The sequence below is a fragment of the Hyla sarda genome, chromosome 4, assembly GCF_029499605.1.
Source record: "Hyla sarda isolate aHylSar1 chromosome 4, aHylSar1.hap1, whole genome shotgun sequence".
Lineage (NCBI taxonomy): Eukaryota > Metazoa > Chordata > Amphibia > Anura > Hylidae > Hyla > Hyla sarda.
Window position 1 is genome coordinate 50534617 of NC_079192.1, and position 26771 is coordinate 50561387.

At 43.2% G+C, this 26771-nt stretch overlaps 1 protein-coding gene across 2 annotated transcripts; it reads right to left on the reverse strand.

Annotated features, from left to right (window-relative positions):
• Positions 1 to 323: 323 nt before the first annotated feature.
• On the reverse strand, positions 324 to 26558 carry XAB2 (XPA binding protein 2). Of its 2 annotated transcripts, XM_056570869.1 has the most exons (19): positions 26427 to 26558; positions 22981 to 23129; positions 19141 to 19264; positions 18749 to 18946; positions 17221 to 17355; positions 16857 to 17021; positions 15623 to 15767; positions 15390 to 15541; positions 15174 to 15293; positions 13872 to 14003; positions 12859 to 12990; positions 11332 to 11445; positions 10548 to 10710; positions 10275 to 10465; positions 9064 to 9186; positions 7628 to 7808; positions 5958 to 6060; positions 5763 to 5866; positions 324 to 1312 (listed from the first exon to the last, which is right to left on the reverse strand). In XM_056570869.1, exons 1-19 carry the CDS (start codon positions 26448 to 26450, stop codon positions 1251 to 1253), a joined length of 2517 nt encoding a protein of 838 aa, XP_056426844.1. In that variant the 5' UTR covers positions 26451 to 26558; the 3' UTR covers positions 324 to 1250. The 2 variants fall into 2 exon arrangements, with proteins under 2 accessions (XP_056426844.1, XP_056426845.1); XM_056570870.1 differs by lacking the exons at positions 22981 to 23129; positions 26427 to 26558 and adding an exon at positions 20967 to 20985.
• Positions 26559 to 26771: the final 213 nt, after the last annotated feature.

Here is a 26771-nt window from a genome sequence, read left to right on the forward strand (position 1 = left end):
CCGGTGGCAAACTTTTTGTTTTTTTAGATCAACCGGTGCCAAAAAGTTAGAAGTAATTTACAAATCTGTTTTATTAAAAAAAAAAAAAAAAAAAAATCTTAATACTTCCAGTACTTATTAGCGGCTGTATACTACAGAGGAAATGCTTTTCTTTTTGGATTTCTCTTCTGTCACGACTACAGTGTTCTCTGCTGTCCATTTTAGGAATTGTCCAGAGCAGGAGAAAATCCCCATAGCAAGCATATGCTGCTCTGGACAGTTCCTAAAATGGTCAGCAGAGAGCACTGTCTTTGACAGAAGAGAAATCCAAAAAGAAAAGCATTTCCTCTGTAGTATACAGCTGGTAATATGTACTGGAAGAATTAAGTTTTTGTTTTAATAGAAGTAATTTACAAATCTGTTTAACTTTCTGGTACCAGTTGATAAAGGGGTACTCCGGCAGAAAACTTTTTTAAAGTTATCTCAAGAAACCCTTCTCCCGTATGTATAAGCTATGACTTCTGCTACAGTGGTAGATATATTGTTGCACCCTGCCACTCGTAGAGGATGCTGAGACTTGTGGTTCTTCTACCAGCCCAAAGCATCTTGCTATTGTTTAATTTGATCCAATATAATTGTAGCTTTTATAATATGTCCTTTATGGTCAGCACAAACTATGACAGTATAAGAACTGTAGTGTGGGCGACCATGTTCTGCACAAGCACACTTTGTAATACAGCAGGTAGGTTCTTGTATCACTTAAACAGAAATAGTCTCAAGCCAGGTATGTTATTCTGCTGCTTAGACATGTAAAACCTAAAGAGCTCCCTGTACTTGCTTTGACATATACATTGGTTGAAGGGTTTAAATAAAATAGGCATTTTGGGGCCCCTTGGGGGAGGGAGGAATATCTACATGTTCATCTAAGCCCTGCCCCTGAGGATTAAGGTCACACCCCCACAGAATTCAAGCGACGCATCGTACACTATTTATAAAACATACTGCAGATAACATGGATGAATTGTAGGTGGCACTGTCTCAGCGAGTCTGGACTCCATAACTGAGGACAAGCTGCCCCGCCACATGTATTTATAATATACATACAGATTTATTATAAATATCTATATTAAATGATTTTGCAATTATTTGTATATAAAAAAAAAAAAAACAATCAAGGAGAATGAAAAAAAAAATGTGGTGTTGTGTTTTTTTTATTGTGTTGGGTCAAAGAGAGAAAGAAAGAAAGAAAGGTTGTATGGTGTGAATTGGGTTCAGTCATCGGCGAGACCAGAGAATACCGAAGAAGGAACCGATTTCTGCTCCAGCTGCACTTCTGTGGGTCAAACAAATGGAATAAAATTATAATTCTACCATGACAGATGCAACATGTGGTACAGATATATCAAAGGCTGGGATCACATAGGGGGAGATTTATCAAAATCTGTCCAGAGGAAAAGTTGCCCAGTTGCCCATAGCAACCAATCAGATCGCTTCTTTCAGTTTGCAGAGGCCTTGTTAAAAATGAAAGAAGCGATCTGATTGGTTGCTATGGGCAACTGGGTAACTTTCTCTGGACAGGTTTTGATAAATCTCCTTAATAGTGAGTATCATAGCAATGTGTAACTAATAAGGGGACACTTCTAATGGTGTCTGTTGGTGGGATGGGTCATGTGACCTATCCAGTACAATGATGTGGTTTAAATAGAAGACACACGACATAGATGTGAACAGAGCCTAAGATCATTATGAAAGAGTTACTATCATGGATTAGGCTGCAATAGAGTTCCCGTATACGTTTTCAATGTGGGAACCGTATGCATTGACTCTCCATGGAAAAAAAACAACTTGGGAATCAATGAGAACCATATGTGCGTACGGTTCCATCCGGTTTGCACGATCTGGTTTTTGACACCGAAAGTTCCCCCCCCCCCCCCCTTGAAATTTCTATCAAACAAGTGAAACTTTATTCATAATGGAGTGAAAAGTTAAAAACAAGTTTTTTTTTCTTAAAAACAGAAGCAACTGGACATGATTTTTTTCAAACCGTATACAGGTTAAAATTTGAAACAGTTTAGTCAGGTTTTGAGGAATCAGTTTTTCATCAAAAACCTGATACAGGAACTGTATTGCAAAACGTGTGAACCCAGCCTTACTTGGTCACCCATTGAATTAAATGTGCACTGCATACACGGGTGTTTCCCAACCAGGGTGCCTCCAGCTGTTGCAAAACTACAACTCTTGCATGACTAGACAGCCTTCGGCTGTCTGACCATGCTGGGAGTTGTAGTTTTGCAACAGCTGGAGGCACCCTGGTTGGGAAACACTGAGATAGGGGATAGTCATCTTATAAGTTCAGTTCCTTGGAATACCCCTTTAAAATACTGACCAAATCTATGTGTGAAAAAGGTCTAAAAGAGTAACAGCCTGCAAAATAGCTTAAGTGTGCTGTCCGCTATAAATCAGTCAAGAAAGATGGCTAAAAACGGGCTGCACTTTACATTTACTACTAGAGATGAGCGAACTTACAGTAAATTCGATTAGTCACGAACTTACAGTAAATTCGATTAGTCACGAACTTCACAGCTCGGCGGTTGCTGACTTTTCCTGCATAAATTAGTTCAGCTTTCCGGTGCTCCCATGGGCTGGAAAAGGTGGATACAGTCCTAGGACTGTATCCACCTTTTCCAGCCCACGGGAGCACCGGAAAGCTGAACTAATTTATGCAGGAAAAGTCATCAACTGCCGAGCCGAACAGTTTGTGACGAATCGAATTTACTGTAAGTTCGCTCATCTCTATTTACTACACCCAATACTGGTTTTTATCCAATCCTTTTAAAGACTGTTTTCGAACCAGGGTGCCTTCAGCTGTGGCAAAACAACAACTCCCGGCATGGGAGGCACCCTGGTTGGAAACACTGCTCTAAGGGCATATTTATACACACAGAATTGCTGCAGAAATGCTGGCGACTAGAGATGAGCGAACTAACAGTAAATTCAATTCGTCACGAACTTCTCGGCTCGGCAGTTGAGTTGAAGAAACCCCATTCTACAATAATTTGCTTGAGGGGGGGGGGGGTTTAAAAAAAAAATATATATATATATTTTTAACATGCTGCCCAGAAACAACAACGACACAACTGTCCTCATATCCAATTCGTCGCACTAAGGTTGCGTTCACACGGCCGTCTAGACCCGACCCCTTCTTCTCCGGTCAAAAATCAAAATTGACTTTAAAAAAATAAAAACGGACGTAAACAGATGTTATCCTTTTGTATCCGTTCTTGTTCAGTTAATAAACCAAAAAATATATAATTTATTTTGTTCTGAGCATGCTCAGAAGTAAAAAACGGATGAAAAAACGGATGCAAACGGATGACAAAGACTCATCCGTTTTCCATAGACGTCAATGTTAAATTTACTGTATCCGTTTTTTCGACGGAAGAAAAAATACTGCATGTGCCGTTTTTTCTGCTGTCAAAAAAAAAAAAAAGGAAATGAGTGCAGACGGGTGCAAACTGATGTAAACGGATTGTACAAAAATCCCATTGACATGAATGGGATTTTTTTTAAACCGGTTTTTAATCCGTTTACAGCCTACAAAATGGGGACAGGCGACCGTGTGAACGCACCCCAACTATTCTCTGCACCTGTCTACCAGACAGTCGGCAGGATGTTTAAAAGTCCAGGGCAATCTCTGCCCCCCAAGAGTAAAGCGATCAGGAGATGGAATGCAGGTCCCATAGGCAAAAAAAAATTAATAAAACCCCGTCCTGGCATAAGACTGTGGGGTTAGGGTTCATTTAACCCTACTATAGTTTTAGTTGACATAAGCAGCATGTACCAAATTATGCTGGAACATACCATATATACTCGAGTATAAGCCTAGTTTTTCAGCACGATTTTTCGAGCTGAAAACGCCCCACTCTGCTTATACTCGAGTGAACTCTCCGCCTGTCAATCCCTTCTCAGTGGTCTTCAACCTGCGGACCTCCAGATGTTGCAAAACTACAGCTCCCAGCATGCCCGGACAGCCATCGGCATGCTGGGAGTTGTAGTTTTGAAACATCTGGAGGTCCGCAGGTTGTAGACCACTGCGGCCTTCGTCATCATCCAGATCCCCCTAGTTTTCTACTCACCTCCCCTCGGTGGGAAGGAAGGGTGAGCTGGTTTGTGACGTCCCTGCGCATGAACGTCCCTGTGCTTCGTCGTCAAGGCAACATCACTAGTCCGGGGCCGGCCCGGAGCGGAGAAGAGGGCATCCCGGTGAAGATGGACAGCCCGGAACGACTAACCCTCTCCACCGGATGGTCCCTGCCGCAGAGATGGCCCGAACCAGCTCACCCTTCCTTCCCACCGAGGGGAGGTGAGTAGAAAACTAAAGGGGGGTCTGGATGATAATGAAGGCCGCAGTGGTCTTCAACCTGCGGACCTCCAGAGGTTTCAAAACTGCAACTCCCAGCATGCCCGGACAGCCATCGGCTGTCCGGGCATGCTTGGAGTTGTAGTTTTGCAACATCTGGAGGTCCGCAGATGTTGAAGACCACTGATGGAGGGATTAACAGGCGGTGATGATGTATTTCCCACCCTAGGCTTATAGTCAAGTCAATAACTTTTCCTGGGTTTTTGGGTTGAAATTAGAGGTCTCGGCTTATATTCGGGTCGGCTTATACTCGAGTATATACGGTATGTTGAGAATATAAATCTATATCTAATGGTGGCCAGCCAGGGAGTTAAAGGGGTTGTCCAGGAATAGAAAACCAGAGCTAATGTCTTCCAAAAACAGCACCACCGCTGGCCTCAGGTTGTGTGTCGTATTGCAAATTGTCTCCCATCACTTCAATAGAACTGAGCTGCAATACCGCACACAACCAGAGAAAAGGGGTGGTGCTGTTTTTGGAAGAAATTAGCTCTAGGTCCCTATTCCTGGACAACCCCTTTAAACACGATGCCGCACACTCCCCTGGTATAACTAGCGATTGCAATGGGTCTCTGCACTGAGACTCTGTGCAATCAAAACTTTGCACATGTCTGGGCAACACTTTTTTTTTAAATGATAGAAACCCTTAAAGGGGGTTATCCAGGATAAGAAAAACAAAGCTGTTTTCTTTCAAAAACAGTACCACATCTTTCCCCAGGTTGGGTGGGGTATTGAAGCTCAGTTCCATTTAAAGGGGTACTCCAGTGGAAAACTTTTTCTTTTATTTTTTTTTTTTAATCAACTGCTGCCAGAAAGTTAAACAGATTTGTAAATGACTTCTATTTAAAAAAAATCTTTACCTTTCCAGTACTTTTTAGCAGCTGTATGCTACAGAGGAAATTCTTTTCTTTTTGAATTTCTTTTTTGTCTTGTATATAGTGCTCTCTGCTGACACCTCTGTCCGTGTCAGGAACTGTCCAGAGCAGCATAGGTTTTCTATGGGGATTTTCTCTTGCTCTGGACAGTTCCTAATACGGGCATCAGGTGTCAGCAGAAAGCACTGTGTACAAAACAAAACAAAAAAAATCAAAAAAGAAAATAATTTCCTCTGTAGCATACAGCTGCTAAAAAGTACTGGAAGGATTAAGATTTTTTTTAATAGAAATAATTTACAAATCTGTTTAACTTTCCAACACCAGTTGATTTAAAAAAAAAAAAAAAAGTTTTCCACCAGAGTACCCCTTTAAGTGACTGGAGCTAAGTTGCAATACCACACACAACCTGGGGACAGACATTTTTTTTTTTTAAAGAAATTAGCTCTCTCTTCTATTCCTGGATAACCCCTTTAATCAAACTTCCCCCTTACCATCGGGCTCCATGTCCTCTTCTGAATCCTCATCTCCTATGTTGATCTCGTCTGGATTATTCTGAAGCGCCAGTTCTGCTAGTTCTGTACGGGAGGCGTCGGACCTGCAGAAAAAAAAATGATGTCCTTATATGAAGGCGAGGTAAAAATGATGGAACCTGTAAAAGGCGAATACAGCGTCTGGGCTCTACCAACCTGACAAATAGGATCTTCTCCTTCATCTGAGGTTTATCCTTCGCTGCCTCTGCGGCCACCACGGCTGCTCTCTGCTCCAGAGCCTGCATGTCATCCACTGCTTCTAATAAAGACAAGACAAGGAGGTGATGAGGAATCCTACATATTCCCTCACACTGGAGGGGAATGCAGCTGCAGATGCTTAGTTTTATTCTAGATGGATCCTTTGAAGGGCCAAGTAGGATTTGAGAACATTTACAGATCAGGCAATGTTCACCTACGCAGGGAAAAAAAAAGGTTACATCAGTGTTTCCCAATCAGGGAACCTCCAGCTGTTGCAAAACTACAACTCCCAGCATGCCCGGACAGCCGAAGGCTGTCCGGGCATGCTGGGAGTTGTAGTTTTGCAACAGCTGGAGGTTCCCTGATTGGGAAACACTGGGTTACATGTTAGTGGAGGGTGAAAAATATAACAGTACTAGCTGAGTACCCGGAGTTGCCCGGTTTTTCCTTCCTAATCCTTGTTGGGGAGAAAAATCAACAGAGGAAGCTTTTGACTTCATATCCCGACCCGTAATATGTGTACCAGGTATTGAAATATCTCCAGCCGTACAGAAGTTATGTGGGAACATACATTTACCATTGATTTGCATGGGACTTTAAACAAAAAACCCGACGCTCACAAATGGGGGTAGTTAAGGGTTAAATTAACTATCCTATATTTTAAGTGGACATATAAGTAACATGTGACCAAGTATTATCGAAATATTTCCAGCTGTTTGGAAGTTATGCAGTAACATATATTTCCCACTGACTTGTATAGGACTTTAAACATAAGCCCCGCCCCTGGCAAATGGGGGTGAGTAAGGGTTAAATCACCTATCCTATGTTTGTTGTTGACATATAAGTAACATGTGGCCAAGTTTCATGTTAATATCTTTAGCGGTTTGTACACACATAGGGGGAGATTTATCAAAACCTGTGCAAAGGAAAAGTTGCTGAGTTGCCCATAGCAACCAATCAGATAGCTTCTTTCATTTTACAGAGGCCTTGTTAAAAGTGAAAGAAGGGAGCTGATTGGTTGCTATGGACAACTGGGCAACTTTTCCTTTGCACAGGTTTTGATAAATCTCCCCCATTGAGTTTGATAGATAGAGATATAGATATGAGAGATAGATAGATATAGATAGATAGGAGATAGAGATATAGATATGAGAGATAGATAGATATAGATAGATAGGAGATAGGAGACAGATATAGATATAGATATGAGAGATATAGATAGATATAGATATGAGAGATAGATATAGATAGGAGATAGAGATATAGATAGATAGGAGACAGATATAGATATGAGAGATAGATAGATATAGATATGAGAGATAGATATAGATAGGAGATAGATAGAGATATAGATATGAGAGATAGATAGGAGATAAATAGAGATATAGATATAGATAGATATGAGAGATATAGATATGAGATAGATAGAGATATAGATAGGAGATATATAGATAGAGATATAGATATAGATAGATATGAGAGATAGATAGGAGATAGATAGATATGAGAGATAGATAGAGATATAGATAGAGACATAGATATGAGATAGAGATATAGATACGAGATAGATAGATAGAGATATAGATAGGAGATATATAGATAGATAGAGATATATATATATCTATTACCTTTGCTGTCCTCACTGGCGCCTACTCCTTCGGCCCTCAGCCTCTGAGACACGAGGAAGGTCCCCTGCGTGTTGTACTTGGCTTGTACACTTCGCTTGACCCGCAGCATCTCGCGCAGCGTGTCCTCGTTGCCGTGCCGTACCTCAAAGTCTCTCCAGGTCTGCCAAAACCCTGATGTCAACTGCGGTATTGAAATTCAGGTTAACACCATGTCAAGGTGACCTTTTCACAAGATGTAATATAATATTTCTTCACAGTAGTCAGGAATAACAAAAGCCTTCTAAGGCCCCTTTCACACTACATGTATCATCCAGTAAAAAAAAACCTCAGTTATTACTCCTGGCAAAAAGTCCATCCTTTTGCATCAGGCATGTCCGTTTTTATTTTTATAATGTCCGTTATTTTTGCCGGCACAAAAGATGGTGCATGCAGTAATTTTTGGTCAGGCAAAAATAAATAAAAAATGGTGAAAAAAACGGACATTAAAAATTTAACACTGAAGCCTATGGGAAACGGATGTCAAAAAAACTCATCCGTTATCATCAGTTATAGTCAGGTTTTTAAGATCTGTTTTTTTTTTGTACTGAGCATGCTCAGTACAGCTTTACAGAAAAAGCGTTAAAAAAAAAATAAAAAAGGGTGGGTTCACACCACGATTTTGCTATACGGTTTCATAAAAAAATAAATGAAAGTATGCAACTGTACAGAAAACCGCACCCATAGACTTCCCATTCAAAACCGTGTGCACCATAATGTATATGGTTGTCTCCGTTTTTCAAACCATACGGTTTTTTACTTTTTTTTTTTTTTTTTACATTTGAGTCAATGGGAACTGTACAGAACTGTGTGTGCGTACGGTTCCATCCAGTTTTCACCGTACGGTTTTTGACTTTGCACAGGTTTTTTTTCTTGGAATTTCAATCAAACAAGTGAAACTTTATTCATAATGGAGTGAAAAGTTAAAAACGTATACTTTTTTTTCTTTAAAAAAAAACAGATGCAACCAGACATCATTTTTCAAACCGTATACAGATAAAAATTTGTACACACGTTTTGATACAGTTTAGTCAGGTTTTGAGGAATCCGTTTTTTTAATCAAAAACCTGATACAGGAACTGTATTGCAAAAACGTGGTGTGAACCCAGCCTTACTGGTAATAACGGATGATAATGGAGGAACAACATTCGTTGTTTTAAGAAAAAAAATGTAAGTTATCATCCGTTATTACCAGTTATTGCATCAGTTTTTTTTCATCCGTTATTGTAAAATGTAAAAAAGCAGGATGATTCCTGTAGTGTGAAAGGGACCTAAGACAGTGTCTCCCCAGCTGTTGCAAAACTACAAATCCCAGCATGCCTGGACAGCCTTCGGCTGTCCAGGCATGCTGGGAGTTGTAGTTTTGAAACAGCTGGAGGCACACAGCTTTAAGAACTCACCCGGGGATCACACATTTGAGAGCAGTAGGAATACACAGCTCGGGCGCGGTCAATCTCTCCTAGTTTACACTCCATATCGGCAAAGCGTAGACACATCTCCCGGGCCTGGTCGTCTGGCAAAATCTGGGTAGAGAACCACACGATTACTATGAACAATATATTACAAAAGTGTTTTTTTATAATGGCATTACCTTAGCCTTATGTGCAAGGGAACAAAGCGCATTCTCAGGACAATGCTGTACAAGCCCTAGCCTAGGTGCAAGGCTAAGAATACCTCCATACACGGAACATTCATCCAATGAACCATGTACAGTGATCCCCGACCTACAATGGCCCCGACATACGATCATTTCAACATACGATGGTCTCTCAGAGGCCATCGCATGTTGAAGGCAGCATCAACATATGATGCTTTTGTATGTCGGGGCCATCGCATAAACGGCTATCCGGCAGCGCAGACTGCTTCACCTGCCACCGGATAGCCGTTTACGGTGCCCCGTGTGGTCCGCTGACTATCACTTACCTGTCGTCGGGGCTCTGGCGCGTCCTCTTCGGGATCTCCTGCATCGGGATCTCCTGCATCGTCTGCGCTCTCCATCGTCATCATTGCGTCGCTGCGCACGCTGTCCCGTCATCCAATAGGAGCGCCGTTGCAATATCTACCTTGATATTGCTCTGTATTTTCTACTCAGTCAGATTCACAGACTGGGAAGGGGCGTTCCCCAGCAGACGTGACATCATCTGAAGCCATACAGGGGAGAACTTCCTCCCTCACTCTGCTACACACAGCCCAGAGCAGTTCAGTGTGAGATGAGCTATGATTGGCTGAGGCTGCACACACCCCTTCTCAGCATTTCCTGATTTTGGACTTCTGCCAGGCCAGCAGTAGTCCAAAGTCTGTGCAAGAGATGGGGGAAATGTGCTCTGGACAAATAGGGAGACACCTAGTGGCAGCTTTAAAAAAAATAAAACATAGAAAACTATGTTTCCTAGCCAGGGTGCCTTCAGCTGTTGCAAAGCTACAACTCCCAGCATGCCCTGACAGCCCTTGGCTGTCCGGGCATGCTGGGGGTTGTAGTTTTGTAACAGTTGGATGCGCCCTGGTTGGGAAACACTGTCATAGACTAATGCAAAGAGTCCAACTGGATTTCTGGCAACCACAATCACTAGCTTTTATGTCATTCAAGCATCCTAGGAAAACAAGACTGTACCTCAATGGCTCGCTCATAAATGCTGCGGGTGTGCGTGACGCCATAAATCTCAGCCGCCCTCTTGATGTATATGTTGAACATCTCGTACTGCTCTGCCGGTTCCACCGCCTGTGTTGCTCGCTCATACAAAGCCATGGCATGCCGGGCCAGACCGTGCTCTTCCTCCAGTTTTGCATACAGTAGAAATATATCTACAGAGATAAGAAAGAGAAAATGGTCAGCGACTAAAATAGTGATCGTCTTCAGTATTAGAATTCGATTTTGTTTACGAACTTTTTGCAAACTTTCGAGGACAACCATCCAGGGCTTGTTCAAAGAGGTCCCGGGCTCTCTCCAGCTTCTTACCGCCATACCGAGCGATGAACTTAGACAGGTAAGTGCTCCAGATGTCATACACGTTGGGCCACCGGAACAGGGCGATGCCGCGCTCGTAGGCCTGTTAAGAGACAAGCAGGATGGTTAAAGGGGAGCTCCCCTATACACAGTGCCTGTGTATCCCCTAAACACAGTGCCTGATCCCCTATACACTGCTTATCCCCTATACAGCCTGATCATGGGGTGGGGGGGGGTCTGTTTCAGACTCCTCCCCCCACCATGATCAGACACTAGGGGATAAACAGTTAAAGGGCTACTCCACCCCTAGACATCTTTAGAGCATCGGGTGCAGCGCCAGAGGCTCGTGATGTCACAGCCATGCCCCCCTCTGTGCAAGTCTATGGTAGGGGGCGTGACGGCCATCACGCCCCCTCCCATAGACTTGCATTGAGGGGACGTGGCGTCATGAGTGGGGAGTGATCATAAAGTCACTAGCCTCTGCCCCGCATCGCCAGTCATCTGGCACGGAGCGAAGTTCACTCCGTGCACCATATGTCTGGGGTGCCACAGTAGAGATGGCGGGGGTCCCGCCGCGGGGATAGGGGATAAAATGTCTAGGGGTGGAGTACCCCTTTAACTACCAGAGTTCCCGTTTAAAAGAAAAAAATAAATAAAAAATATATTATATAATAGTCAGAGGTGAAAATGTACAAGCATATTGGTGGCAACGCGGTCCACTTACCTTGAAACTTTCTTCAAAGTAGTTGTGTTCTTCCAAGAAGAGGGCGTAATTGATGATTATCTGTGGGGTGGCGATGCGGAGGTCGATAATGCGATCGTACACGGCCTTCGTGGACTGTGGGTATAGAAAGTAAATGAAACCTTATTAGAAGACAAGGCATGAAGGCCATAACACTTTGCAATGTCAGGCCCAAATACCTGTATGGATTTGACCAATTACCGATATATCTGTGTGTCTTAATGAAAAGGTCAGGGGTCAGCCCTTTCAACTTTAGTAATTGTTATAAAGGGGAGATGTAAATTTCTGCTCATTGGAGTTTCACTTGACCTGTCAAGTGCTTATTTACTATGAATGTTCAAACAAGGTCCTGCACGTGCAAAAAAGGTGTCCACAGCCCAGTGTTTCCCAACCAGTGTGCCTCCAGCTGTTGCAAAACTACAACTCCCAGCATGTCTGGACATGCTGGGAATTGTAGTTTTGCAAAAGCTGGATGAACCCTGGATGGGAAACTCTGCCATAGTCTTTAAGGCATGAGGGTACTACCCCTTTATGGCATATCCATGTTGCAGGTCCCTAAGGTGAGGCTTGCATATTTCTCTACATCATGGGTGCAATCTGACCTCCTTTGGCCTGCTGCTGTAGGTGGTTTACACAGTTTGCATGACTCGACATTGCGCATCGACATTAAAGGAGAACTCCAGCAAATACACTTTTTGGGGGTAAAATGGGGGAAAAACTGACAATTTACATTATTATTGGGGAAGGGGATTTTTCACATTTTTTCTACTTTTATTTTTAACTTTTATTATTACACTTTAATAGTCCCAATAGGGGACTATCTATAGCAATCCGTTGATTGCTAATACTGTTCAGTGCTATGTATAGGCCATAGCATTGATCAGTGTTATCGGCTATCTCCTGCTCTGGTCTGCTTGATCTCAGACCAGAGCAGAAGACGCCGGGAGACGGACGGAGGCAGGTGAGGGGACCTCCGTCCGCCATTACAGATGATCGGATCGCCGCGGCAGCACTGCGGGTGATCCGATCGTCCACATTAAGTGCCGCACTTCTGCGGATGCCGTGATCTGTATTGATCACGGCATCTGAGGGGTTAATGGCGGACATCCGCACAATCACGTATGTCGGCCATTACCGACGGGTCCCTAGCTGCTATCAGCAGCTGGGACCTGCCGCGCATGACCCGAGCATCGCTCCGATGCTCGCGGTTATGTATAGGACATAAATGTATGTCCTGGTGCTTTAAGTACCACCTCACCAGGACGTACATTTATGTCCTGCGTCGTTAAGGGGTTAAACTATGCAGTTTCTATAAGAAGTTGCTATACTGTTTATGCAACTTCCATTATTCTATACGAGAAGTTACATAAACCACATGAAAATAGCCCATTCGGCTGTCTTTAGCTTTCCTACCACCTATAGCGGTCACAAACAGGCTGAAGGGGGTCCTCTGTCTTGAACCATGATTATTATTCTAAAAGAACCCTGGGCAGATGAGCGATGTCGTACCTTGAAGGTTCCCAGACTCTCTTCCAGGTCGGCCAGCATAGACCAGACTTTTAGGGACTTGTACAGTCGGTTCTGTACTGGCTCTGAGGCATCAAAGTATTCAGCCTTGCGGGCAGGTACCGCCGTGGCTTTCTGAAAGGAAACCATAACTCAGTTAAGTATACTCAAACAAGAAGTGTGCAGAAACTGTCAGCATGTCCAATCAATAACACAGAAGCCTACTAAGAAAGCGATAACCAATATGGCTGCACTTCAGCAAAAATGGCCACTGTACAAAAATAACCTCTCTATAAATAAAAATGATCAAACTCCCCTTTATGGGCTTAGTAGAAGTAACAGAGTATTGGATTATTAGCATTTTATTATAATTTAGTTTAAAGGGGTATTCCGGGCAAAAACATTTTATCCCCTATCCAAAGGGGATAAGATGTCTGATTGCGGGGGGGGGGGGGGGGGGGGGACAGGGGCGCTGCTGAGACCCCCCGCGATCTCCCTGCAGCACCAGCATTCTATGCGGGTGCTGAATCTCCAGTTTCGGAAACCTACGGGGTTTCCAGGACTGGGGACATGACGTCACGCCATGCCCCCTCCATTCATGTCTATGGGAGGGGGCGTGACGGCCGTCACGCCCCCTCCCATAGACATGAATGGAGGGGGCAAGGCGTGACGTCACGTCCCCAGTCCCGGAAACCCGGAGGATAGGGGATAAGATGTCTGATTGCGGGTGGGGGGGGGCCCGCTGCTGAGACCCCCCGCGATCTCCCTGCAGCACCAGCATTCTATGCGGGTGCTGAATCTCCAGTTTCGGAAACCTACGGGGTTTCCGGGACTGGGGACATGACGTCACGCCACGCCCCCTCCATTCATGTCTAGACATGAATGGAGGGGGCGTGGTGTGACATCACGTCCCCTGTCCTGGAAACCCGGAGGATAGGGGATAAAAAATGTTTGCCCTGAATACCCCTTTAATGGATAATTCACAGCTGCAGTATACAATTCCGACCAACCCCTACCCTCAATATAGTCAGCGCCTCCTCGTAATTCTCATGTCTCAGCTCCATCTCACCAAACTGGCACCAAACCGAGGCCAAGTCATCCACATGTGTGTACTGCACCTGGGTCGCCCTCTTCAGAATCGCCCGAGCCTGCAGACGAATAAACAGCAATGCACGTTGTCAGTGTTCAGCACAGGATTACTTTTCTCCACATACAAGGGGATGTGATGCTCCATCAAAGGATGCACAGGTTAGCTGCATTTTTCCCAAAACAGCGCCATGTCTAGTACTGCAGCTCAGCTCCACTGAAGTGAACACGGTGGAGCGGCAATATCCCACATAACCTCTTGAAGTGTGAAGCACTTGGGAGAAAGCAAAAAAAACAAAGCATGTTTTTTGTAATCCTGAATCGTCTAAGATTAGGAAAAAATAAAGGGAAAATCAGTAGCCATGAATGTGTTCGATACACCCCTGCTACTAAAGGCTCTGATATAGTTAACCCCTAGAAAACACATGGTGTAAATGTATGCCCTGGCCCCTGTGACTGAAATTTACCAGAGCGTACATTTGCACCCTGGAGTGTTCACAATTCATGACGCAAGCGCAGGAGTTATTCTGTCACACATGGTGAGTACCAGCTGCTGTCAGCAGCTGGGGCTTCATTGCTAACAGTGGACATCAACAATTAGGCAGATGTCTTTCATAAAAAATAAATGTTATATCAACTGGCCCCAGAAGGTTAAACAGATTTGTAAATTACTTCTATAAAAAAATCTTAATCCTTCCAATAATTATCAGCTGCTGAAGTGGATTTGTTCTTTTCTGTCTGGCAACAGTGCTCTCTGCTGACATCTCTGCTTGTCTTGGGAAGAGGTTTGCTATGGGATTTGCTTCTAAACTGGACAGTTCCCAAGACACGTGTCATCAGAGAGCACTTAGACCGAAAAGAACAACTCAACTTCAGTAGCTCATAAATACTGAAAGGATTAAGATTTTTTATAGAAGTAATTTACAAATCTGTTTAACTTTCTAGAGCCAGTTGATAAATAAATAAAAAAAAAAGTTTTTTTCCTGGATAACCCCTTTAATCTTTTAGATGCTGTGATCAATGCTGATCACTGCATCTGAAGCAGCTGTGTGGCTTTGGGGACACTCATCGGACTACCTACAGCACGATTGTGGGGGTCTGATGAGTGAAAATGGTCTTTCTCTCCTCCATGTTACTCAAGGGAGGCTGTCCGGGCATGCTGGGAGTTGTAGCTTTGCAACAGCTGGAGGCACCCCGGTTGGGAAGTGCTGGTCTAGACACAAATAACTTACATCCTCTATCTGTCCATTGTCTTCATAGAACTTGGCAAACGCCACCCACAAGGAGTGCGGTTTCCCAGTAGCCTTTGCAGGAACCACAGTCTGCACAGCCTCTGTATATGTGTTAATAATCTGTGAAAGTGAAAAAAGAAAAGGCATAAAAAAAAAAAAAGGGTAAAAAGACAAAAGTCTTGTACATGAAGCAGGATGAACATATAAAAGACTTACCTCTCGCGGCTTGCCTTGATACAGCTGCACCCTTTTGTGCCACTCATGGACATTGTGTGGGTTCTGTCGCAGTAACACCCCATTGAGTAAAAGGGGTCTCCTCTCCATCAGCTGCTCAAAGCGAGCCAATCTCAGCTCCAGATCTAGGTCACCTGACAACATAAAAAGGACATGTATGAGGACACTGAAGCCCAAGCATCACATGAAGATCAGTGGGCAGTGTGGATTCTTACCCTCCTCTTCTTTCCCCAGCTCACTGGCTGTTTCCATTTTGGCAGCAATGATACTTTCTTCAAACTGAGCGTAGCTGTCGAACACTTGAGTGAAGTCTCGTACAGTGGTGACGGTCTGGATGGCCTCCTCGTAGACATCTCGAGCCTGCGCTAGACAATTATTACTGTCAAACACATTACATTTTTAAAGGGGTACTCCGCCCCTCGACATCCAATTCCCTTTCCAAAGGATAGGGGATAAGATGTCTGATCGCGGGGGTCCCTCCACTGGGGACCGCCGCGATCGTGGCTGCGGCACCCCAGACATCTGGTGCACAGATGACTGAAGATGCGGGGCGGTGGCTCGTGACGTCACGGCCACATCCCGTTCGTGATGCCACGGCCACACCCCTTCAATGCAAGTCCATGGGAGGGGGCGTGACGGCCGTCACACCCCCTCCCATAGACTTACATTGAGGGGGTGTGGTCATGACGTCACGAGCCTCCGGCGCTGCACCCGAAGCTGTAAACGAATGCCGGGTGCAGCATCAGACCCCAGTGATCTTATCCCCTATCCTTTGGATAGAGCAGCGTTTCCCAACCAGGGTGCCTCCAGGTGTTGCAAAACTACAACTCCCAGCATGCCTGGACAGCCAAAGGCTGAGGATAAGATGTCTAGGGGCGGAGTACGCCCTTTAAGGCTCCTTCACACTACAGACTCTACGGAAATTTTGTCTGGAGGGGGCTCTGGCAAACAAGCCGATAGAGCTAGGACCATGTGGACATCCGCTGCCACCACGCAGTCCGTGTGGAATTTCAAGCCTACAGTGCTAGGCCCCCAGGAAATAGAGTACACTGCATTTCAGAGCGAATTGTACCGGAACTTCAACCGCGAAAATTCTGTACTGTGAATGGCGAAGTACAATCCTATTGTGAACAATGGGAGAGATTTATCCAAACCAGCGAAGAGAAGTGGTGCAGTTGCCCACAGCAACCAGATCACTTCTTTCCTTTTTAAACAGACCTGTGAAAAATGAAAGAAGCGCTCTGACTGGTTGCTATGGGCAACTGCTCCGTTTTTCCTCTACACAGGTTTTTGATAAATCTTCCCTAATGGGAGGCTGCTGCACCGTATTTTGCAAGCAGAATTGTGGCATGGAAGTCCGTTTGGAAAATACGTAATGTGAACGGGCCCTTATTGTTCTTCTAAGGGGCCGATAAGAAGGTCTTAAAGAGGAAACAAACAGCACATTACCTTTTCAAAATGGCCACTGCGTGTATGATATTCAGCGAGCGCACACCACAACTTGCCCCTTTGGTCTGTAAAGCGCGTCAAGCCGCCTCGGATGATGGCTGCCGAGTCAAGGGAGCGGATGGAACTGGGGTTCTGGCACAGAAGTGTACACAGCTCTTGCCATAGCTGCAATGGAGAGAATATAAGTCAGCTTTATAGACAACAACACACACATCATATAGACAGGGGTCTCACTCCGGATGTTTGAGGAAGACCCCAGAGGTGCAAAAAAACAGAAAAGGTACTGCTGATGCCAGCTTTATGATGGGGCTTTGGGTGTGCTAACCCAGCGGCTTCTTTCTGAACAGAGGTCGTCCCCGCTCACCTGATAATTCGACTTTCCTTCCTTTGATACAAAGTCGTCTTGGTTTACAATGGCTGCCAATCTGGAAGCCGCTTCATCCAATCTATCGACAGAACGTAGATACTCTATGTACTCCTCCGCGTTCTCAGGCGATAGCTGTCACGAACGAAAGAAAAATGTTATATGAAATGACTAAGGATTAAAGTTTCATACGTCTGATGATATATAGTAGTGGTCTCCAAACTGTGGCCCTCCAGATGTTGCAAAACTACAACTCCCAACATGCCTGGACAGCCAACGGCCACAGTTTGGGCAACAGGGATCCTCCTACTAGTACTGCCTGCAGTCCTGTTCGCAGCCTTTGAAAAGAGCTAGACTGTAGAGCAGTGTTTCCCAACCAGGGTGCCTCCAGCTGTTGCAAAACTACAACTCCCAGCATGCCCGGACAGCCAACGGCTGTCCGGGCATGCTGGGAGTTGTAGTTTAGCACCCTGGTTGGGAAACACTGCTGTAAAGTCATGGTTTGTTCAGTGCATAGCACCGAATATCGTACTAAATATTTCTACTCTTTATGATAGCTGCTGGGCAGAGCTGACACACTTTAGAGTTCAGTGCGGAGAGCTGAGGGGGATGTGTGCGGATTAAGCCAATCAATGCCCATCACACACTGAAACTGCTCTTGGCTGTGTGTAGCAGAGTGAGGGAGGAAGTTCTCCCAGCAGGGCTTAAGATGATGTCACGATTGAGCAGAAGATACAGAAAAATATCAAGGTAGAAAACTAAAAAAGAAATAATAAAAATAAAGGCAGGGGGTGGTTTATCATGATGGGGGGAGTGAACTGGGACGATTAAAAATGTATCAAGCTCATGACAGGTACTCTTTAAAGGTACTCCCATGGAAAAGTTAAGCAGATTTGTAAATTACTTCTATTAAAAAAATCTTAATCCTTCCAGTACTTTTTAGGGGCTGTATACTACAGAGGAAATGCTTTTTCTTTTTGGATTTCTCTTCTGTCACGCCCACAGTGCTCTCTGCTGACCTCTGCTGTCCATTTTAGGAACTGTCCACAGCAGAATATGTTTGCTATGGGGATTTTCTCCTGCTCTGGACAGTTCCTAAAATGAAGAAATGAAGAGAGAAAAAAAACAGAACCTTGTCTAGGCGCTGTTCGCAGATCATAGATTCGCAGCTCCCCTAGTCCCTGATTGGGACACAGATACCCTAGGTAATACACGAGGCACAGCCCTCTCCCCTTTTCTCCCCTTCTTGAGTTCCTAAAATGGACAGCAGAGGTCACTGTGGTCATGACAGAAGAGAAATCCAAGAAGAAAAGCATTTCCTCTGTAGTATACAGCCCCTAAAAAGTACTGGAAGGATTAAGATTTTTTTAATAGAAGTCATTTACAAATCTGTTTAACTTTCTGGCACCAGTTGATTTAAAAATAAATAAATGAATAAATAAAATAATTTTCCCTTTAAGTGCCCCTTTAAGTGAAAAATGATTCTGTCTGCATAGAAAAATGACCTGCTAACATATGACAGACCTACCTTTAAGTACCTCCTGTAAACCCTGACGGCAGTCTCTGGCAGGGGGTGTGCACGGACAAAGCGTAAGTAAAGGGGCCAGATGCGATGGTGCTGGGTGATGGGAAGAGCACGAAGTGCCCGGTCAAATGTTCGCCTACTGCGGGTGATTCTACACTGGTCCACGAGGAACTGGCAATAATCCAGCCAAATGCGGGGCATCTGAGGAGACATCATCAAAAAGATCAGTGTTGAGTACAGAAAGGAGAAGCATGGAGGCATAATGACAAACACAGAGCCAATACGTTGGGCGGGCATATTCAAAACTCTACACATCAAAAATGCCACGTTTCGCTAGCGCGAAACGTGACATTTTTTGACATGTAGAGTTTTGACTGTACCCCCATTGTCTTTACCTTGTGCATGAAGACCAGAGCTCGCTCATGGCAATTATTCACCTCCTCGAAAGCCGGATTAGTGATGCATTTCCTCTTCACCTGCTTCCTCCGCTGCTTTAGATAGGCATACCACAACTTGTAGCTACAAGACACAACAGGAACGGTGATTTATAGAGTCCCCCAGAAGTATACAGCTGAACAGTGCACTCTATACAGCTCCTCCCTGGTGAGCTTGGGACAGGCTCACGTTTCCACACCGAAGCCAATCCGAGCTGCAGAGGAGCTAGCGGCAGCCGGAACCAGTGAGGTGTGTGACTAGTACAGACACTGCAGACAAGATGTCCTCTCAGATCTCACCTAACAGAGGCGTGCCGTGATTTCTTTATTATTTTTATTGCTTATATAGAGCAGTATTGGCTATTATTAGAGACTAATGTAGCAGTTCTTGTGCCTACCTGTTTTAACTGATGTGGCATGCACTGCTGTGGAGTCAGGGAGTCGGACGAAATTTTGGGTACCTGGAGTCGGCAAACAATGCACCGACTCCAACTAAATTTAGATTGGAATGTCCAAATTCACAAAAAGTTGTAATTAATGACTTCTCTACTGTAAGAATAAAGACCAATACATGCAGTGCCTCACGTAACCGCACAACGAACACGTTAAGTAGCATGCTTTTCATGTGCTTCACTATATGGCACGCAACGCACAATTAGGAGCGGCAATACTTATACTTTCCATAGTGTTGTGTCCTGCTGTTACAGGGAACCCATGGGTAACCTAGCCTCTTACTGATAAGAGATTAAGGAAATATGTTTTTTGCAGGACTAGAGACACTTGTATAAGTGAAGGGAATGGAGGGTCAATAGTTCAAAACTGAAGCTGTAAACCATTGGAAAAACTGCTGTCATTCAGCTAAGGCTATAAAAACTTGTAGACTCCGATTGTTAGCTTAAACTTTAAACATGACTATGGGATTCTACTAGGGAAATCATGTTTTATAATTAATGCCCCCTTCCTGGATCCTCCCACTATCTTCAGCAGCAGATCAGCACACAAAAAGAAGGCAGCAGCTTCTGCCCAACTACCTCTCTCTGCTAGAAGAGCTTAGAAGAACTTGGTGGAACAGCTTCTTGGATTCCACTGTAAGTGTTTATAAATACATTCGCATATTAATACAGAGGAGTCGAAGAGTCGGAAGTACAATAAACTGCGGAGTCGGAACATTTATCTACAGACTCCACAGCCCTGGTGGCATGCATGAGTTTTCAGCCATACTGATTGCAATTTCAACTATTCAACAAATAATCTGGCTTTGCAGAGAGGGAATGAAGTCTCAACACTGTACCTGGTCATCTAACTGGGCTGCTGGTGTTCAGCCAGATAAACTGACTATAGACTCATAAGGCTGCATTCACACCAAGTTTTTGCAATACAGTTCCTGTATACGTTTTCCATGTGAAAACCGTACGCATTGACTCTCCATTGAAAACCGCATGCCAAACAATGCATCCGGTTGTGTCCGTTTTGCGTCTTGTACGGTTTTGTCCATTTTTTTTTACCGTACCCAAAACCGTAGTCTACCACTGTTTTTGGTCCGGGGGAAAAACCGTATACATTTTTTTTTTTTTTAACATGGGAGTCAATGGGAACCGTAGAGAACCGTATGTGCGTACAGTTCCATCCGGTTTTTGACTTTGCAGTTTTTTTTCTTGGAATTTCAATCTAACAAGTGAAACTTTATTCATAATGGAGTGAAAAGTGAAAAGAACAGATACAACCGGACATCACATTTCAAACCATATAAGTTTTTTAACCGTATACAAGTTAAAATTTGTACACACATTTTGATACAGTTTTGATGAATCAATTTTTCATCTAAAACCTGATCCCGGAACGATATTGCAACAACGTGGTGTGAACCCAGCCTAAATGGGTTGTGTTGTGTTCAGTTCACATTTAGGCAGATTTATGAAAACCTTGTCCAGAGGAAAAGTCACTGAGTTGCCCTTAGCAACCAATCAGCTCACTGCTTTCATTTGTGAAAAGGCCTGTGAAAAATGAAAGAAGCGATCTGATTGGTTGCTATGGGCAACTCAGCAACTTTTCCTCAGCACAGGTTTTGATAAATCTCCTTCATAATTTCTTGTAAAGTGTGTTTTATAGAGAAATATTGCCATGAGGTGAAAGTGATTTGACCGACATTTTAGACGTTTTATTTACATAGGCTCTGTTCACACATTTAGGGGGGAGATTCATCAAGACCTGTGCAGAGGGGGAAAACAAATAGACATAGCAACCAATCACATTGATTATTTCATTTTTCAGAGGTCTTTTTAAAAGTGAAAGAAGCGATCTGATTGGTTGCTATGGGCAACTGGTCAACTTTTCCTCTGCATATGTTCTGATAATTCTCCCTTAATACTTACTGCAATTTGGTACAATTTTCCAAAATTGCTTAAAAATTTAACATTTTACCACGATTTACACAATTGTAGTAGAACAAAAAAAAATACAAAAAAAAAACTGTCAAAACTTTATAAAAAATGGAAGGTGTATTACTATTATTTGAGGGAGAAGATGTGATAAAACAACTGGTCAGAACTGTGTCCTGACCATAAGGAAACCTAAAAAGGGGGACATCCAATGGGACAATGAAATTGAGTAAGGGACTGCCACAAATGCCACAGCCAGCACCGAGGGGTAACATAGACCTGCCACAAATCGGGTTAACTAATTTAACCGTCACATACCATGATCCCATAGAATTAGCAGCAGCAGTATACAGATAGAACTGGAGGGGAGGTGTATAACTATGATATTTCCTGATCCCATAGAGATAGCAGCAGTAGAATACAGATAGAGCTGGGGGGGGGGGGGTATAACTAACATATATCCTGATCCCACAGAGAGAGCAGCAGTATACAGATAGAGCTGGGGGGAGGGGGGGGGGGAGTTATAACTAACATATATCCTGATCTCACAGAGAGAGCAGCAGCAGTATACAGATAGAGCTGGGGGGGGGGGGGAGTGTATAACTACTATATATCCTGATCCACAAGAAATAGCAGCAGTATACAGATAGTACACCTCCATTCCAGCTCTATCTGTATACTGCTGCTATTTCTTGGGGATCAGGATATATAGTAGTTATACACCTCCCCCCCAGCTCTATCAGTATACTGCTGCTGCTCTCTCTGTGGGATCAGGATATATGTTAGTTATACACCTCCATTCCAGCTCTACTATATATCCTGATCCAATAGAGATAGTAGCAGCAGTATACAGATAGACCTGGGGGGAGGGGTTGGTGAACTTATAGGTGATAATTTCATCCTGTAGTTCACAGGACAAATGGTGCTGTATGATGGAAAGTGTACATAATACAGGAGAGGAGGGGGGGGGGGGACCCGGAGTGCTCCTTTAATAGAGAGACAGTAGGACAAACTAGCAAAGAGGAGAGAAAGTCCCATAAAGAGGCACGATGGGGGTGATTTCCAGGCTCCATACAGGGGAAAAAAAGGTATTAATAACTCAAAACAGTGTCATGTCTTTGTAAGGCTATGTTCACATGGTGCAATGTCTGTCCGGAAAATTTCTGAGGGGACATTCTGCAGACAGTGAGAACAGTGCAGCACAATCCCATTAACAACAATAGGACTCTGCTGCAGCTGAATTTTTCAAGCAGAATTTTTCCTGCCGGATTCTGCTGGGAAATTCCGCCGTGTGAACAAGGATCAGGATGATAGAGATAGATAAAGGTCCCAGAGGCGGCCCCTCATTTATCAGGCCATGTCATACAGAGCCACTAATGACCGGAACGTCAGCAGACCCAGACCCACTACGAGTTACACTCACCTTCCCGGCAGCTCCTTGAGTGCTCGCTCATAGATTAAGTTTAGGGTATGAGCCGATGCGGATGACTTGGATTCTATATATCGCATCCAGCACTTGACAGAATAGGGATTCCGCAGGATCTCCTCCTCAAACTGCAGGTCATCTTCTTCCTGCGCACAGAAAGAGATAGTGACATCATATATATATATATACATATATACACATATACATATATACACACACACATACATGCAGGGGTCAAGTCACATAAGTGTAGGAACTCACCCAAGATTTCCACTTAGGGCTGGTCCTGCAGGACTCCTGCTAATGGAACGGTGTTCCTGCTGTGAAAAAAGTGCAGGAACTCTGTTCCCTGCAGGACTTGAGCCCTGTATATATGTATATCCAATTCATTATACTCATCCCAAGAGGAAGAAATCCAATAAGTACAATAAAAAAAACAGGCTAATATAATAGAGCTGGAGGGGAGGTGTATAACTACTATATATCCTGATCCCATAGAGATAGCAGCAGTATACAGATAGAGCTGGAGGGGAGGTGTATAACTACTATATATCCTGATCCCATAGAAATAGCAGCAGTATACAGATAGAACTGGAGGGGAGGTGTATAACTACTATATATCCTGATCCCATAGAGATAGCAGCAGTATACAGATAGAACTGGAGGGGAGGTGTATAACTACTATATATCCTGATCCCATAGAGATAGCAGCAGTATACAGATAGAGCCGGAGGGGAGGTGTATAACTACTATATATCCTGATCCCATAGAGATAGAAGCAGTATACAGATAGAACTGGAGGGGAGGTGTATAAATACTATATATCCTAATCCCATAAAGATAGCAGTATACAGAAGAGCTGGGGGGAGGAGAAATGTATAACTACTATATATTTTGATCCCATAGAGAGAGCAGCAGCAGTATACACATAGAGCTGGGGGGAGAGGAGGTGTTTAAATACTTTACACACTGAAACAGGCTAATATGGCTACCAAAGACAACTCCTCTGAGGACATCCACTATGGCTCCGGGGTATGTCAGTAGGATCGCTGACCGCGAGGGTCTACGGAACGCACAGACTTGCATATGGTTTCCCAACCAGAGTGCCTTCAGCTGTTACAAAACTACAACTCCCAGCATGCCCGGACAGCCGATGGCTGTCCGGGCATGCTGGGAGTTGTTGTTTTTGCAGCAGCTGGAGTCCTACTAGGCAGGAAACACTGGGTTAACCCCTTAGTGATATAAGATAGCTCTACATACATACAATAAACCTATTCCTATAATCCAGCGTTCCTGCATGTTTGTGTGAGGAAACAAGCTAAAACAAACGTCTACTCAGCCCATAAAAAACAGCCCCAAATACCGCATAAAAACATGAAAAATTATTTTTAAGGGAAAAAAATAACGTTTTTTTTATTGTATAAAAAGTTTTCCGCACATTTTTGGGATAATTTTTTTTTTCCTGCTTTTAAAGCATCCCCTTTGCAGTATTTACGACACGTTTAGAGATGAGCGAACTTACAGTAAATTCGATTCGTCACGAACTTCTCGGCTCGGCAGTTGATGACTTATCCTGCATAAATTAGTTCAGCTTTCCGGTGCTCCCGTGGGCTGGAAAAGGTGGATACATTCCTAGGAAAGAGTCTCCTAGGACTGTATCCACCTTTTCCAGCCCACCGGAGCATCGGAAAGCTGAACTAATTTATGCAGGAAAAGTCAGCAACCGCTGAGCCGAGAAGTTCGTGACGAATCGAATTTACTGTAAGTTCGCTCATCTCTAATCACGTTATTCCTTATTCTGTTCGACAGTACAATACCAGCGATGCCAACTTTATATTGTTTTTATGCTTTACCCTTTTTTTTTTTTTTTAGTTCTGTTCTTATGACATTCGCTTTGCGGTATTTACAGCACGTTACCTTTATTCTGCCCATAAGTACGATGTTTTACTACGTTTTTACAGTATTTTATTAAAGTACTAAAATGTAAAAAAAAAATTTAAACTTTTTTTTTTTTATTTGTGTGTTCTGTGGGACAAGTTGTAATTTTTTATAGGCCCAATTTCAGGGAGGATATGGTGTATTACTACCTTTATACACTATTTTATTTGTATTTTTTTAATGTACAGTATATATTTTCTTAAATTTTTTGGGCATTATGGCATTCGCTTTGCGGCACTTATGGCATCACCTTTATTCAGCCCATAAGTACGATGTTTTACTATGTTTTTTTTTTACAGTATTTTATTACACAACTAAAATAAAAAATAAATTTTTTTTTTTTTTTTTTTATAATTTGTGTGTTCTGTGGGACAAGTCGTAATTTCAGGGAGGATATGGTGTATTACTACATTTATATACTTTTTTTTATGCGCAGATTTGACGCACAGAATTCGTAACTACAGATAAGAAGCTGTGCTCAGTCATTTAGTCTACACTGAAATCTGCAGCATCAAATCCTGCGCATCATAGCTGCGTACGTGTGAACGTACCCTTAAAGTAGTAATACACCCTTATCTACCCTAAAAATGGGACCAATAAAAAATATAACTTTCCGAAACACAAGCCCTCTCTCAAAAAAAATTTTATAAAATATTTTCAAAAAATAAAAAAAATATAAATAAAAAAAAAAAAGAAGAAAATTACACAAATCGAGAGGCATAATTTTTTTTTATCTTTTTATTTTTATGAGTGGGGAGAAGGCTTGTATTTCAGAAAATTAGATTTTTTTATTGGTCCCAAAAAGTTATGATTTTATTTATTTAAATAAAATATTGTATAAAAGTAGTTATATATATATATATATATATATATATATATATATATATATATATATATATATATAGCTGATATCCTTGGTATTGTACTGATGGGCAGAATAAAGGTAACATGTCATGAATACCGCAAATTAAAAAAATATAATAATAAAACATACCCGATCATTCATAAAAAATATACAATATATATATATATATATATATATATATATATATATATATATATATACAATGTCTACCTAAATCAAGTCACGGCTTATGGAATAGTAATGATGTTAATATGCACAGCCTTGGGTTCGTTGCAATGTATCAGTCAGTTTAGCTCAGAGAGGGCAATCTAGACTAATGTTTCCCAACCAGGGTGCCTCCAGCTGTTGCAGAACTACAACTCCCAGCATTCCCGGACAGCCGATGCTGGGAGTTGCAGTTCTGCAATAGCTGGAAAGACACAGGTTTAGGAACACAGTAACAAATCAAAATATTCTCATTCATTGAAAGCAAGCAGAGATCAGGAAACACAACATATACTGGGAAGTTATATAAGAGGGTAAAGCGTTGTAGATCAGCTCCTCCACAACAGACCCGGAAGGACTACAGCACCCAGCATTCCATAGACCACCCCCACCCCGTACACTCATCCCCTCGCTATACAAGTCTGTGAAAACTTACAAAGGCGATTTCTTTATCCGGCATGTTGTATTACAGCGGATCGGCTTCACAACGTCACAGCCGGGAACTGACCCTCCTGAGAGCCCGTACCACGCCTGTGCGACTTCACTGACGTAACGGACGTTCTGTACGTGCTCTTTTTTTTTAGTATTACGCCTCGATAGGCAGGAAGCCATCTTGGTTATGGGCAGGACTGCTGTGATTTCTTTTTTTTTTCTTCTTCCTCCAAGGATTGCGCATGCGCTTTATTCAAAACATCAGTGTGGTTCATGCTGGTGGTATAACATATAACTAACTTTACCAGCTGTATGTGTGCCCCCATAATTATGCCAGCTGCATGTGTGC

What these genes read in the sequence shown, in the direction of transcription:
- XAB2 (XM_056570869.1), bottom strand. Translation starts at nt 26,450, where the DNA reads ATGCCGGATAAAGAAATCGCCTTT. An exon ending in CTCTGGTCTTCATGCACAAG is followed by an intron (nt 18,947 to 19,140) that starts GTAAAGACAATG and finishes ATGTCTCCTCAG; the next exon opens with ATGCCCCGCATTTGGCTGGA. An exon ending in GCAGTGGCCATTTTGAAAAG is followed by an intron (nt 15,768 to 16,856) that starts GTAATGTGCTGT and finishes TGTCTAGCGCAG; the next exon opens with GCTCGAGATGTCTACGAGGA.